Source organism: Leucoraja erinacea, chromosome 4 (assembly GCF_028641065.1).
Source record: "Leucoraja erinacea ecotype New England chromosome 4, Leri_hhj_1, whole genome shotgun sequence".
NCBI lineage: Eukaryota > Metazoa > Chordata > Chondrichthyes > Rajiformes > Rajidae > Leucoraja > Leucoraja erinaceus.
The window spans coordinates 51,530,386-51,547,248 of NC_073380.1; the positions used below are offsets into that span (position 1 = coordinate 51,530,386).

General features: G+C 41.5%; 1 protein-coding gene across 5 annotated transcripts in view; it reads right to left on the bottom strand.

Annotated features, from left to right (window-relative positions):
• Positions 1 to 248: 248 nt before the first annotated feature.
• Positions 249 to 16,863, bottom strand: part of impa1 (inositol monophosphatase 1) — a 28,012-nt gene continuing 11,397 nt past the window's right edge. For all 5 annotated transcript variants that reach the window (XM_055634229.1, XM_055634228.1, XM_055634224.1 and 2 more), the window contains 7 exons: positions 15,588 to 15,721; positions 14,349 to 14,453; positions 14,118 to 14,163; positions 13,464 to 13,572; positions 6,068 to 6,176; positions 4,834 to 4,985; positions 249 to 781 (listed from right to left, as the gene is read on the bottom strand). In XM_055634229.1, the coding sequence (XP_055490204.1) occupies positions 666 to 781; positions 4,834 to 4,985; positions 6,068 to 6,176; positions 13,464 to 13,572; positions 14,118 to 14,163; positions 14,349 to 14,453; positions 15,588 to 15,721 (771 nt within the window). In that variant the 3' untranslated portion in view covers positions 249 to 665. The remainder of the gene's footprint in view (positions 782 to 4,833; positions 4,986 to 6,067; positions 6,177 to 13,463; positions 13,573 to 14,117; positions 14,164 to 14,348; positions 14,454 to 15,587; positions 15,722 to 16,863) is intronic.

Below are 16,863 nucleotides of genomic sequence, written 5' to 3' on the forward strand. Positions count from 1 at the left end.
TCTATCTATTGGCCTAGAGTGTCTCACAAATGGGTATCATTTCAAAGTTGCTCAGGAAGAAAATTAAACATTAAATAAAGTTGAACAAAGTATTAGATCAATTATGGCATCAGATCTCAAGATCAAGGAGCTGAGATTGCAAAAATGTCCTGCAAGCTAGAGTTGATAGAATTATTGAGAAATTAGTTTAAAAAAAATTAATTCCCAGGTTTACAAACTGATGTTATCTGATAAAAAATACCAAGTGATTTTCACCTTGCATTAACTTTTATTATTACATAATGTTTGTGTTCATATTGACTCGACTACATTTCACATTAATTTTATGTACTTATTTCTACACATTAAATATCCAAAAATAAGTGGGTTTTTTTACACCATTCAGCTATTAAAAAAATTCCTGTACAGTAACCGGTAGTTACGGACCAAATTTTGATTATATGACTTCAATCCATCAGTTTCAGCAGGAGTAGTATTTTATATAGTAAAATACTGATAAAATTTATAATATTTAATGATATTTTGATACACGCACAATTCACATCAGATACTGAACCTGGCCGCATTTTCACTTATTGGATTCAGATACATTCTGAGTACATATGCAAACAATGAAGATCTATTTAAACTTGATTAATACTCTAGAGAAATACATTTTATTCTCACTATTCCTGATCATCCCTTTGATATGGGATTATCTGAACTTCTTGTGCAATTCTTTTTGCAATTGCTTTGCTACTTGCAGCGATGACACGGCGCGACATCGGGTCAAATGTGCCTCCTAAAGAAGAAATGAAAGAGTGTTAATGGCAACGGAAGGGATATTCCGACAATTACTTATACTTTACAGCATTATTTCCGTCAACCTTTACACTGTAAAGGAAATAAATATTAGTCTTTTAGAGTAAGAACAGGCTACAAATCCAATATGAAAATGGTGTAGGATGGAAATGCTCAGCGGGTTAGAGAGCATCTATGGAAAAAGCACAGATGTTACCTGACACACAAAATAGACACAAATTGCTGGAGTGAATTAACAGGTTAGGCAGCATCTCTGGGGTAAAGGAATAGGTGACGTTTTGGGTCGAGACCCTTCGACAGACTGTGAGTACTTTGATTTAGTCTTAATTCTACACAGTGTGTAAACCTATCAGACAATAAATCTCATACCATGTTAATGTACCTGAATTGTCATATTTTGTTGAATTTGTTAAACTAGCAACAACATACAATTGATACCTTCAAGATAAAACATCACCAGACATTGCATACAAACCTTTGCAACACAAATGCTGAGACGAGTCATTTATTAGAAGTAACCTGAAACATGTACAGAGGTTAATTTTTGGAGTGTTTTCACAAGTTATAAGAGTAGAATGATGCCATTTGGCCCATCGAGTCTACCCCGCCATTCAATCATGGCCTCCTAATCCCACGGCTGATTCTGCCTTCTCCCCATAACCATTGACACCTGTTCTAATAAAAAATTTGAACAGGAGACAACTTCATGGAAAGGAATCTCAGAGGGTGGGACTCCAATGCTGAGAACATGGAAGCAAATTGTGGGACAAAAGGACGAGGCAGAACCAGCGTCAGAAATATGGAATAGAGGTGATGTTCAATTGAAAGTATTTAGTGAGGACGTTGGAACCATGAAGATATTTAAATACAAAATGCTGGAGTAACTCAGCGGGACAGGCAGCATCTCTGCATAGAAGGAATAGGTGACAAGGGTCTCGATCCGAAACAACACCCATTTCATCTCTCGAGATGCTGCTTGTCCCGCAGTTACTCCAGCATTTTATGTCTATAAACCAAAGATCCTATAGCAAGCAAGATAGACCACTCCTGCTAAATGCAATGGGCTGAACGGAGCGGAACGTGGGCCTTTTTTTCATCCATTTCAGTAACCCGACCCGACCCGACTCAGTACAATCAACGATGCGGAGGAACAGGTTGTGTTAATAAATTATAATTCTGAAAATGAGAAAAATTTTCCCAAATAACTTTTATTTTTACAAGGATGTTTCCGTAACCGGTTTCCGTCACCGTACTAAAATCTTTGCTCCGCAATGGGATCTTTGCTGCAGAGACGGAAGCCGGTTACAAAAATAGGGCCGAAAATTACCCATGAATCTGCCCATGACCGTACTACATCTTTTTCGTCGAGTGATTTATCTTGCTTGCTATAGGATCTTTGGTATAAACCTGCATCTGCAGTTCCTTCCTACTCAAGATATTTAAATATCTCCCCCCTTCCCAGAACGAGACTGATCTCACACCTAGCTCCCCAGGCAATTCGCTCATTTTATCCCCGAGCTTAACATTCACAACTCTTTATCCTCTCGGGCTCATACATGTTTTTTTCAGCACTGGCCTTTGTCCATCACTCTGCCTATCAAATAACCCCCTTGCCTGTGTTTGCCTTTTACTGCCCATACTCTGTCCGGCCCCTTTGCTATCCCGGCTTTCTTTCCTGCCCCCCCTATAATCAGTCTAAAGAAGGCTTATGACTCAAAAAAATCACCTATCCACGTTCTCCTGGGATGGAGTCAAACCCACTCATTTATTCCAGAAATTTATGTTTATCTAAGATATTTAAACACGTGGATTCGAAATTTAAACTTGAGGTATAGAAGAGCTGGAACAACCATTGCAGAGCGTTTGATGGCTCTGGGCCTATATTCGCTGGAGTTTAGAAGAATAAGGGGGAACCTCATTGAAGGTCCCTCATACAGAAGAGAGCAGGGCCAATGAATAAATAGGGCATGGAATGGAGTAGAACATGGGAAGCAGGAACTTGGATGAGGTGGTATTTGGTGTGCAAGGCAGACCAACCAACACAGCCTTGGAATAGACAATTGAAAAGGAAACAAAAAACTACATGGGTTGGAGTGCTGAAATAAAAATATTCAGCAGGTCAGGGAACATCTTTGGAAATAGAAACAGAGTTATGTTTCTGGTTAAAGATTTCATACCCTGGTTGTAAGTTCTGAAGAAAAAATCTTTCTATTTTTTATCATTTTCTCACCCCTCCCTAGCAAATAATGTTCAGTTTCTCCATAGTTTAACTATGAGACATTGCAGATTATCAGGTATTGAACATACAGTGCATTCAGAAAGTATTCAGACCCCTTCACTTTTTTCACATTTTGTTACCTTACTGCCTTATTCTAAAATGGATTAATTTTTTTTATCATCAATATAAAAAATCATCACCATAATAAAAAATGAAAAGAGGTGTTCATCCTGTTTCCATTGATTATCCTTGAGATGTTTCTACAACTTGAATGGAGTCCACCAGTGGTAAATTAAATTGATTGGACGTGATTTGGAAAGGCACACACCCGTCTATATAAGGTCCCACAGTTGATAATGCATGTCAGAGTAAAAACCAAGCCATGAAGACGAAGGAATTGTCCGTAGAACACAGAGACAGAATTGTGTCAAGGCACAGATCTGGGAAAACAATTTCTGCAGCATTGCAGGTCCTGAAAAGCACAGTGGCCTCCGTCATTCTTAAATGGAAGAACTTTGGAACCACCTTCATAGAGCTGGCTGCCTGGCCAAACTGAGCAATCGGGGGAGAAGGGCCTTGGTCAGGGAGGTGACCAAGAACCCAATGGTCACTCTGACAGAGCTCCATAGTTCCTCTGTAGAGATGGGAAAACCTTCCATAAGGACAACTATATCTGCAGTACTCCACCAATCAGGCCTTTGTGATAGAGTGGCCAGACAGAAGCCACTCCTCAGTAAAAGGCACATGAAAGCCCGCTTGGAGTTTGCCAAAAGGAACCTGAAGTACTCTCAGACCTTGAGAAACAAGATTTTCTGGTCTGATGAAACCAAGATTGAACTTTTTGGCCTGAATGCCAACCAAGCACCACTCATCACCTGGCCAATACCATACCTATGGTGAAGCATGGTGGTGGCAGCATCATGTTGTGGGGATGTTTTTCAGCGGCAGGAACTGGGAGAGTAGTCAGGATTGAGGGAAAGATGAACAGAGCAAAGTACAGAGATATCCTTGATAAAAACCTGCTCCAGAGCGTTCTGGACCTCAGACTGAGGCGGGGGCTCAACTTCCAACAGGACAACGACGCAAAGCGCACAGCCAAGACAACCGCAGGAGTGGCTTTGTGACAAGTTAGCGAATGTCCTTGAGCGGCCCAGCCAGAGCCCGAACTTGAACCTGATCAAACATCTCTAGAGGAACCTGAAAATAGCTTTGCATCGACGCTCCCCATCCAATCTGACAGAGCTTGAGAGGATCTGTAGAGAAGAATGGGATAAATACAGGTGTGCCAAGCTTGTAGCGTCATACCCAAGAAGACTTGAGGCTGTAATCGCTGCCAAAGGTGCCTCAACAAAGTACTGAGTAAAGGGTCTGAATACTTATATAAATGTGATATTTCAGTTATTTATTTTTAATTACGCTGCAAAAATATCTAAACACCTGTTTTTGCTTCTTCATTCTGGGGTATTGTGTGTAGATTGATGGTAAAAAAAAGGAATTTAATCCATTTTAAAATAAAGCTATAACATAACAAAATGTGGAAAAAGTGAAAGGGGCTGAATACTTTCTGAATGCACTGTAGTTAGAGTAGACACATTGAGAAAGGTGGCAGGCAGAATAGAGAGTGATGTTGTCAAATAATAACATATTGATTAAGATTGGAGATCCAAAAGATAGTAATTTGGGAATGTGGAGATAATCGCACACCGAAGAATATTCTAAATCCACTCCAGTAAAGACATCCTTTTACTAGGAAAATTATGATCTGAAAATACGTTAATAATACTCCATTTACAAAACGTTCCATTCAATGCTACCTGATATATCCAGCACAATGCCGCCAGCCTCTGTGACAATGAGTGCGCCCGCTGCCACATCCCAGCAGTGAATACCCATTTCATAGTAGGCATCTGCACCACCAGTTGCCACCATGCACATGTTTATAGCTGCAGATCCTAGAGCTCGAACTCTGAAACACAGTCACAAAATATTTTAAAGCTTGATTTAACGTAAACAGTTTACATACCACTAGCTAAAATTTCTCCAGCGACACTGGCTTTCAATACAGTTCATCACCAAGACCAGTAATTTATTACAGTTCCACATAAAATTGGCAGTAAATCCATCACTGCCCTGCAGCAACAAATGCTGTACGGAATTCAACCGTGAAACACCATCATAAAATTTGCACACTCAATCAGTTGAATGGAAGATTTTATGGATTTGAGAAAGATATTTTAGTGTATAGATTAATTAATTTTATTTTTTTTGGTGACATTATTTAATTTTTTTTTCATTGTCAATTAAAAAAAAAACCCTTTCAACTTTGAGAACTTCCAGAAGCATTGAAATACATATGAATGTTGAGAGGGAGTAAAGTTCTGAGTTGTTGAAATTGGGGTTTGCTTTCAAGATTCCATTACATCATGCAAAGGCTTGTTGATCAACAAGATCAAGATCAAGGCCATTAGGCTTTCAGAGTCATAGTCATACAGCATGGAAACAGGCCCTTTGGCCCAACTTGCCCACACTGTCTAACATGTCCCTCTAAACCCACCCTATCCATGTACCTGTCTAAAAGTTTCTTAAACGTTGCGATAGTACCTGCAACCTTTTTTTTAAATCTTCTTTACGGAAGAATAAATAAATAACTAAGATAAATGTAGAACTGTGAATCTCAGCAGTCAATTGCACTTGGAAAATCCCCTGTTAATGTTTTGCATTCTACTCAGTTCATTTACTGGCAAACAAATGTATAGACCAGCTAACATTCCTCACAGGTACTGAAAGATGGATGTCATGTTCTTATTTTTTCTCTGAAGTATTAATTCTCTCCACTATTATCTTTAAACACATGCACAAACGATTGGATTTGATGCTGGAAAAGCAATTCAAAACAAGAGCCCATTAGTTAGGGCGCGTCTTGAAAAGTGGTACTCCTCCTCAAAGCATGTTTTTATCAAGGAAATTATACAGGCTAGCCATTATAAAGAAGTATAATCATAATGAATAGCAAATCCGTTTCCTATTTACCTTGTGAAAGATACCTACCCATGGCTTGGAATAGAAATAAGTTTTTCCATATTTGAAAGTACTGTCTTTACAATTTCCGGCGTACGATTTGATCCAATCTCAGTTACAATGAGAGCTTTGCTTATATCTATAACATTTAAAGTAATACAATGGCAATGATTAGGATATATAACTGTGGTCATGCATTAATACTAGAAACATATGAGAAGTAAAAAGCACTTCTAGATTACATTTCATTTTCTCAAATTCTGTTTTATTTATTGAATATTTTTCTTTAGGATTGTATGTTTATGACCACAAGCATCCATGACTGGCAAGAGTCAAAAATACTGTCCAAAGTTTGTCCAAGCTGTAACAAATGCCCCTTTATTTCCTCTTTCCATCATTCATGGGCCCAAATATTCCTTGTAGGTGAAATAGTGACGTACCTTTTTAAACTTAGCATAACATTCCTTGCTCACAAAGTGATCTCCTCTACAAGAGGAAACCCAATGTTGAATTGGTTGTAGGTAAACACAAAATGCTTGAGAAACTTAGCGGGTGAGGCAGCTTCTATGGAGAGAAGGAATGGGTGACGTTTCGTTGAGCCCCTTCTTCAGACTGATCATTGAATTGGTTGACACTTTGTAGAGCATGCCTGTTTAATTTGCAAGAGTAACCCTGAACTTTGATTTGCCTGGGATTTTAATTCTCCATTCCTTTCACACTATCCTCTTTAGCCCCCTTCACTGTTCCAATGAAACTAAATGCAAGCTCAAAGAGCACTGCCGTAAGAATAATGAATTCATCCAGTTTTGATATTCATCCAGTCAAACTTTCATGTCATGATTTCTGAAGAAAAAGAATAGGTGACATTTTGGGTCGAGTCTGAAGAAGGGTCTCGACCCGAAACCTCGCCTATTCCTTTTCTCCTCAGATGCTGTCTGGCCCACTGAGTTTGACGGCACTGGCGTGGAGTTTAGAAGAATCAGGGGGACTGCATTGAAACGTACTGAATAGTGAAAGATTTGAATAGAGTGGATGTGGAGAGGATGTTTCCTCTAGTGGAAGAGCCTAGGACTAGACGTCATAGCCTCAGAATTAAAGGACGTTCCTTTAGGAATGAGATGCAGATACATTTATTTACTCAGAGGGTGGTGAATCTGTGGAATTCTTTGCCACAGAAGGCCATGGAGGCCAAGTCAATGGATAGCTTTAAGGCAGAGATAGATAGATTCTTAATTGGTTCGGGTGTCAGGGGTTGTTGGGAGAAGGCAGGAGAATGAGGCTAGGAGGGAGAGGTAGATTACCCATGAATGAACGGCGGAGTAGCCAAAAGGCCTAATTCTGCTCCTATCGCTGATCACCTTTTGACTTACTCCAGCATTTTGTGTCTATCTTCAGTATCTGCAATTCCTTCCTACACATTTCCAGTTATGATGCTACCCAACTGAATATTTCCAGCACTTCTGTTTTTTTAATTTCTCTGTGTTCACAAAAAATGATAGTGAAGAGTGTATTTTTAAATTTAGCTCTTACCCTAATATGTAAATATATAACCAAATAAAGCAGTAAATATGTGCCTGCAATCAGATATCAGCTAGAGCGCTACAATTTAAGAGTAAACTCGTATAGTAATTTTAGCCAGAGTTCTCATGCCTGCCGAAGAGCAATACAAACACACCAGGTGAGCCGATTGAATTGGATTACAATGCTTTTTAGCTCGCAAGTAATTCCCTGAAATGCTAAACCTGCACATGAAGCTCCCCATATTTATGATATTAGGAAATTGCGTATATTCATGGTGTCATATTCCAGCATCAAAAAACAGAAGCATAAAAAGGGATCAATGGGCGAATAATTGGAACTTTAAAAAAATAAAATGTTATTAATTTACCAATTTAAAAAAAAATTAATTCACTATTGGAGCAGTCTGACTTTGTCGGTGATTTAATATAACAAACAAATTATTCAAGAAAATCTCCAGATTAACCAGTCATTTAACAAGATACTGTTTGTAAATTGTTGCTATGTGTTCATTGAAGAGATATCTAGTCCAATGTCATATGGTGGCCAAGTTGCTGAAATATATCAATGCCAGTAAAGGATTTTGGAATGTCATGAGATTGTGAAATATTTTACATAATCCCACATTTCTTAATGCATTGAGAAATGGTGGTGATCTGTTTAAACTGCTGCCGTTCTTATGAAGATGAGCTCCCACAATGGGATTTTTAGATAGGAAATTACACTTCAAAAGGGCTCGAAAAATCATGAACACATAAAATGTATTACATTATATATTTGTATCAAACTAAGATTACTATTTGAGAAAAAAAAGGGTTTTCTGAAGAATGAAAATGGTGTTCTGTCTATGGGCTTAACTATTGCCAGAGAAATTACATTATATTCACAAATCATTGTTTGAAAGGATCTTGGTAATTTATTGAAAATCATAAAAATCCAGTAATCTTTATAGACAAAAATGAATGAACATCTTTAATAAATTGGAATTTATAGCATGTGAAACAAATTCACACACATCTCATTCTGCAGGAATATCTAGTACAGGTAGATCCCCCCCTTCCCCAACTCTCTGGCAGTGTTGATTTACACATGATCATCGTGCACATATCCAGGTTTCAAGATTTTGTGAAACCAACTTCCGTTATGCCCCTCGCTGTGTAATCAGTGTTGCGGGGAATAGTGTGTGTGTGTGTGTGTGTGTGTGTGTGTGTGTGTGTGTGTGTGTGTGTGTGTGTGTGTGTGTGTGTGTGTGTGTGTGTGTGTGAGAGAGAGAGATATAGCTCATCTACAAAATTAATAATTTTGTTAATTTTCTTTTTAAGTGTTTTCCTCCCTGCTTAATCTATCTGTTTCTGCCCATACATCTCCCATCCTTCCTCCCCATTCACTTTTTTTCTGCAGTTTCCCTTGTATTGCTCTAACACACACTATGCACAAATATATAACATATACGAGCAGGGGGGACTTTAAATCTTCGACCGCCGTCCGGGGGGAAATGGAGGAGGCGGCCTACACCATCCTGAAGCCGCGGTCTCCGGTGGGGAAGAGCCGACCATGGACTGGCTCTGGACTCTGATCCCGACCACGGGGGGAAATGGAGGAGGACTGGCCAATTTTTGTGCCTTCCACCAGTGATGAACGCTGTGGTGGATGTTTGTATTAAATTTTTATTGTGTATTGTGTGTTCTTTCTCATTGTATCGCTGCTGACATATTCATTTCACTTGCACTTTATAAATAAAATGAATAAACCCGTATTGTGTATATATATATATATATATATATGAATGTGTGTTTATGTGTAAGACGCAAGATAGAGATAATAGATCTCAAAGTTCCCTCATGGATCAGAAGCAACTTTGATTTAAAGCAACGCTCAATTTCTCTTTATCTTATTTCTCTTGATGTACATAACCCATTAAGGCAATTATAATTTCATGCATTATTTATCGCATTATTTCTCGAGTTATTTAAGAAAATGTTCACAAATCTCAAATAACTCAGAAACTAAACGAGATGGTCTCGCTAATGACGTCACAATGGATCTGACTGCCTGCCTTTGCTCACGCTGTGAGGGACGTCACACCTGTTCTGTCTTCTGTACTTCTTAGCTTCTTAACTTTCATTTCTTTAAATTTGTCACTTAGCGTTCTCAGGTCATGCTGCGTGCTCCGCTGGGCTCCTTGAAGTTCTGGAGCTTGGTGGCGGGGGAATGACCTCATCGCCTTCTCCCCCGCTCGATCGTCTGTCACGCGGGTGGGTGGGCTTGCCCTCGTGGAAGCCACGATCAGCCAGCCCTCTGCTGCTTTTGACCGTCCTCAGATCGCTCCGGGCCTTGCTCGGGTCCAGAGAAAGAAAGAGAGGGAGAGGGAGGGGGGGGGGGGGGGGGGGGGAGAGGGGGGAAGAGGGGGAGAGGGAGGGGGATGGGAGAAGGGGTGGGTGGGGGGGGGAGGGAGTGTGAAAGGAGAGGTGGAGGGGGGATGGAGAGGGGGGGGGGAGGGGGGGAGACCAGAGGGGGAGGGGGGAGGAGGGGGGGAGGGGGGGGGGGGAGGAGGGCCTCGCTCGGGGCGCTGGTGGGGAGGCTGCTGCTTTATGACCTGGGTAGGTGCTGCCTCTACCCCCTCCCTCTGTGTCCCCTCCCCTCTGCCCTCCCTCCCTCTCTGCCCCTCCCTCCCTCTCTAGTGGTGAATATTGGGACCTATGGGTGAGTGGTGGAGTATTGCGTTCGGGAACCAGCCCTCCCCTGTGACGCTGCACCCCCCCCCCCCCCCCCCCCCCCCCACAATCTCTCTCTACCCTCCCCCACCCTCTACACCCCCCTTCTCTAGCCGCGCCTGCGCAGTTGGGGATTATGCGTGACTGGATAGAGCGGGGGATATATATATGCGTGTGTGTGTGTGTGTATATATATATATGATACACACACAAATATATATATATATATGCGTGTGTGTGCGTGTGATATGGATGTATGTAAATATATAACACGCATATATTTCTCTAGTTTGTTATATGCATATAAACGCATATATATTAATTATATATGTGTGTGTGATGTGATATATATATATACACACACACACACGCACACACACACACACACACACATATATATACATCTCCAGTTTCTTCCTAGTGATTTCCTCTGATTATTTGTTGAGCAACCTTTTTCTTTCTTTCTTTCAACCTCTCTCTCCCCCTGTATGAAATCCTAATACTGTGAATAAAATATCAATTAACTCATTTATTTATATAACATATATATATATATATATATAAAATTTTTATATAACACCAAAAATGTGACATGCTTATTACTGTGAAACATGCATCTGCAAAGCAACAAACACAAAGAAATAAACAGGCAATTTCTGCATTCATTTCATTATAATTCAAAATATTTTCAAGTTTGTTGCTTTGCAGATGCATGTTTCACAGTAATAAGCAAAGCTTTTGATGAATTTGGCATTGTGCTCTGAATGACCATATTTCAAAGCGTATAACGGTGGTTACTCTTGGTGTCCACCCTATTTTAGAGTAATCACCATTACACCACAATGGTAAATTAAGACCAAAGAACTTACCAAGGAGATTGAATTTGTCTCTAGTTTGAAGAACTCAATAGATAATGCAATTATGAGAAGAAAGTAATCTTAATATCAAGATTCTGTAAAAGCTGCTGGATGCCAAAATTAATCAATATTTTTAGTGTCCACCATCACACGCGTAACACCAGTATTTTGCAGTAGCTATATTTCATCAAATTCCACCAAAGCTATATTTCCATCAAATGTACCTGCAGTCTCTTATTATGTATGGACAATTACTTCCATAAAGTTTATTCAAAACATGAGAAAGAAATTACAAAACAAATACTGGAAGAATCAGGAGCTACTTTCATTTTGGTGTCCACCCTTGGACATTGTGTAACAGGAATATTGCTTGTTTGGTCACATACTCCATGTTTATAGCAAGAAAGTACATTTTTGTATGTTGAAAAACAGCAAAAGTGAAGAAATCAGTTATCATGCTTTAGATGACTTTCTAAATTTCATGGTTGTTATGGTGGACACCAAACATAAAGTGTAAAAAAAAACCACATAGGAACGCATGTTAAACAAGGAATTTTGTTCATTAATGACATTTTCTCAAACTTCATGAACTATCTCTCCCTGTCATGCACTGCTGCTGTGAGGGTTTTTGATCAATCTGAATCATGTTGAAATAATTTATTTGTGAACCTCAGTTCCTCAGTTTTATGTTGCGGGTGGGGGGGGGGGGGGGGGGGGGGGGGTGGGGACATGGCCTGCGGCATCGCACACACACTAACCATCCTCCCCACACAGGCACTAAACCCCCCCCCCCTGCAATATTATATTAATATTATTAACTCGCTCCTTTTACTCCAGCCCCCGCCCTATCCACTCACACATAACCCCAACTGTGCAGGCGCAGCTAAAAGTGGGGGTGGGTGGAGAGGGAGTGGGGGGTGGAGAGGGAGAGGGAGGGGGGGTAGAGATTTAAGGGTGGGCACGCGCGCGGGGTCACAGGGGAGGGCTGGTTCCCAAACGCAATACTCCACCGCTCACCCATAGGTCCCAATATTCACCACTCCCTAGAGAGGGAGGAAGGGCAGAGAGAGAGAGGGAGGGGGCAGAGGGAGAGGGGGGGGGAAGATGGGGCAAAGAGAGGGAGGGGGGCAGAGAGAGAGGGGGCTGAGAGAGGGAGGGGGCGGCAGAGAGGGGGGGCAGAGAGGGGGGGGGCAGAGAGGGGGGCAGGGAGAGAGGGGGGGCAGAGAGGGGGGGCAGAGAGGGGGGCAGAGAGGGGGAGGGGCAGAGAGGGGGGGGCAGAGAGGGGGGGGGGGGGGCAGAGAGGGGGGGGCAGAGGGGGGCAGAGAGGGGGGGGGCGGCAGAGAGGGGGGGGGCAGAGAGGGGGGGGGGGAGGGGGGCAGAGAGAGGGGGGGGGCAGGCAGAGGGGGGGGGCAGAGGGGGGAGGGGGGGGCAGCAGGGGCGGGGAGGGGGGCAGAGAGGGGGGGGCAGAGAGGGGGGGGGCAGAAATGAAATGGGGACCCAGAGGGAGGGGGTAGAGGCAGCACCTACCCCAGGTCGCAGAGCACCAGCCTCCCCACCAGGCGCTAGGCCCGAGCAAGGAAGCAGGGGGGGGCGTGTACCCGAGAGAGAGGGCCCCTCCCCCCCTCTCTCCATCTCTCTCTTTCTCTGCCCCGGGGAGGGGGTAGAGAGGGAGGGGGAGGGGGTAGAGGCAGCACCTACCCAGGTAGAGCAGCAACCTCCCCACCAGGCGCCGGGCCCAATTGAGGCTGCGGCCAGCGTGGACCGAGGGAGGCCCGGAGCGATCCGAGGAAGGTCAAAGGCAACGGAGGGCCGGCCGATCGTGGCTTCCGCGACGGGAAGCCCACCCACCAGCGTGACAGACAATCAGGCGGGGGAGACAGAGTGGAGATCATCCCCTGTGACGGCCAGAGATCGGCAGGTGGGATCATGATCACCAGCGAGGAAAAGGGGTCCCGAGTCGCTGCGATTGATGGTGGAATCGCAGGTCTCCATAGACGGCCTCTCCCAGAGGGAGTAATAACCGCCGCGGCCTACCTTCCCATCTCGCTGGCCCACACCCGCGCGGCGATAACGACTGCCGACGCCATGTTCTAGAACTTGAAGGGGCCCAGCGGAGCGTGCAGCACAACCTGAGCAGCAGTTTAATCCCCGCACCCTCACCTAACCAAGATTGCCCATCTAAGCAGTCCAATTTGCCCATGTTTGGCCCTCCCTCTAAGCCTTTCCAATCCATATTCAAGAATTTCCATTTCTCTCAAGCTCATTTCACAGTTGCCTGCTAAAGCCCAAAGATTAATATTCAAGCGACCGTAAAGCTAGTTGAAGGCATTGACTTACTTTCCTGTCCAGAAACACTCAACTGGTGGCCATTGCAAAATGCTCCCTGCCCTCTTCGAGCTGTGTACATCTTGTCCTCCACACAGCTATATATCACACCAATTTCACTCTAAGTGCAATGTACAGAAAATAAGATAATCAGTATACTATAAAACATTTACTTTTACTTTTAGTTTTAAAATGGCCAATTCAAAAAAACAAAATTTGAGATTCACAACATGCATTCATAGTGCCACTTGAGCAAAATAAAATGCTGCAAGGCACTTAATCGTCCAAAATACAGCACTATCCAAAGGAGAAGACATTATGATTCTGACAAAATGAATGGTCAGAGACGTTAAACACCAACTTAAAAGGAAGAGGTAGAATAAATAGGCTGTTTGTGAAGAGCTTAAGAGCTAGATGATTAAAGGCATGCAGAGGCAGAACAGTGTAATACCATAGTGCAAGGATAAGTATTTCCATTTCCATAATTGTTGGTGTAATAGGGAGACAAATTAATGATAAATATAACTGAACATTATCGGCAATCTAATTCTCAGATAAAGCCGATTACGCAAGCTCAAATGCAAACATCACAAGTCTTATTCTTTGCAAATGTTTATACATTATGGAATAATAAAAATTATATTCTGTTCATTCCATTTACATTACCTGTTTATTTACATAAAATCCAATAGAAACTGCTACAAAAGGAAACCTGTAAAATAAAAGTCTGAATTGAAGTCTGAATCATTCTAATCATTTCACATTCTTTTTTTATGGACTTCAAAATGTAATTACAAATGTTTGTTACAGTAGTAATTACCACAAAGCAGTCCTAAACAGTTTGTGTTTGTATATGTTTATCCATGAAAAGAAACCTATCCCAGCCAAAAGCCATACCTGTGGACAAAATTAGTGGTCCCATCAATGGGGTCAATTATCCACGTGGGAGTATCTGTAAGTATACTTGCTGCTCCATCCGCCACAGACTCTTCCCCGATAAAACTGAAATAAATGAAAAATCATAGTAGAAAGACAAAAGTTAAATTTTAACATCATCAGATAATCAGTTAAAGTAGGGCCCCAACCTGAAACATCACATATTCATGTTTTCAAGAAATGCTGCCTAATCCACAGTTACTATGTGTCCTCCAAAAAAAAAATAATTGTTTTATGATAATTTTACGAATTTTATGATCATTTAATGAATTTTAGAGATACAGCGTGGAAACAGGCCCTTCTGCCCACCAAGTCTGCACTGACATACAATAACATTTTGGTTATCTGGCACTTCACAAATAGTGCGCTCCTGTATACAGTAAATTAGAGGGATAAGCAAGGGGCAGCAAGGTACAGTTGCCAAGACTGAATTAAGCAGTATATTTGATTAACTGATACCGGTTGAATCTAGCAGACACCGAACAACTGGTCTATTACAATAAAGGATGAACAATCTGTACCAAATTATTGTTGAGATGAATTTGAAGTGAGATCAGCAGCTGGCCCTTCCATACAAGAAATGCTTCAAAGCTCATTTTTATGGGAAATACACTATTCCTACAGTTAAATCATAGTAATTTGTTGTGCAGAGGGAACATAACTTGCCTAACTTTCAAACTATCTTTATTCGGATTTCACTGGACTTTATCTTGCACTAAATGTTATAGCCTTTATCCTGTATCTGTACACTGTGGACAGTTTGATTATAATCATGTATGGTCTTTTCACAGACTGGATAGCAAATAATAAAAAAAAACTTTTCACTGTATCTTGGTACAGATGACAATAATAAACTAAACTAAGGGAAAAACAATTTATTTGGACTATTCCCACTTATGTTCCGCAAATTTCAGCAGCATATTAAACACGAGGGCTTCTTTCTCAACAACATTTTCAAATAGTGACATCCAGATCGCCACCATTCTTTGAGTGGGGAAAAATCCTGAACTCTTCTTTTACCAACTACCTTACTTTTAATATAATGGCAAAGGCAAGCCATGAAGTCTAAATATAGATCTCTATGTTTTAAGATATCAGTAAACTATTGTAAACAAAGCTCAATTGGAAGTATATTTTTGTGTTGCAATATTGTTGTGCTAAAGTGCACATGGTATTCAGATTACTTCAATAGTCCTTTACCTGTGGGAAGGAAATTTTTCCTTTAGAGTGCACAGAATCATTTTCTCTACATTTTTATCAGTCTCGGTCACCAAGTCTGCCGGAGAACTTTTCAGCAAAACAGTCTGTTCCTTTTTCAAAGCTTCGCAAATAACCTGCAGAGTGAATAGGGTGAATTTAACAAAGAGAACTGAATCCAATTGAACATTTCTTTAAACCTATAGTTTCCTCTTCTCTACCATTTAGCTCAATGTTGACTGATTAGAGAGACATTTCGTTCTTGATTGTTTCGGTTCTCTAGTACTGTAATAATCTTCTTAATCTGTTTTCTTTTGATTTATGTTCTACTGCTTATCAGTGTTACTTTGCTGTGCCAAAATGTTTAACTCTCCCCCACAAAACACGAGCAAACTTCCTGGGAGTTTAGTGCTTCTTGGCCTGTACAGATGCCACCTCGCTCAGAACTGGACCAAATGTCCTTAAACCCTTCTTCATGTACCATCTCTGCACTGCACATACATCTTACTACATTTTTATTACTGTAATCACTGGTATGTGGCAAAGGAAGTAATCCAGAGCTCATCATCTTTAAGGTCTTACTTCAGAATCTCCTTAAAGATATGCCCACAGAACTTTAACCCCTTTAAAAAAAAATCCATCTACAACATTAGTTTCTTAGCTTAGTTTTAGAAATGCAGCATGGAAACAGACCCTTCGACACACCAAGTTCATGCCAACCATTCACACTAGTTCTAAACTTATGCCACTTTCCCACCTGCTCCCTACACTTTAAGGACATTTTTAAGCACAAGCCAAATAACCTACAAATCTACACATCTTTGAGACGTGGGAGGAAATCAGAGCACCCAGAGGAAACACACAGTTGCAGGAAGATTGTGCAAACTCCACACAGATAGCACCCAAGGTCAGGATCGAACCTGGGACTCTGACACTGTGAGGCTGATTCCAGAATGTCATGAGATTGATATCCTTACCTCTGACAGGAAAGAACATCTGAAATCATGTCTGCAACTTCAGAAACACTCGTCTGGTCAGGAGAAAATACTGCTCAGAAGGTAATATGCCCTTAGGATCTCCATGAACTACTTTACTGTCCTTAAAAATATCTCTCTGGCAGTCACATATTCCCTGATGGCCTGTACTCAAGTTGCAGGGTAAACATCTCCTGCATTTGTCATTCATGAAACACCCAGACTCATGGACCAAAGGTACAGTGCTTTTTGTTTATATAATAAAGGTGCAGTTTAAAGGGCAAGAGGGAGCAGCTGTTTGTGAG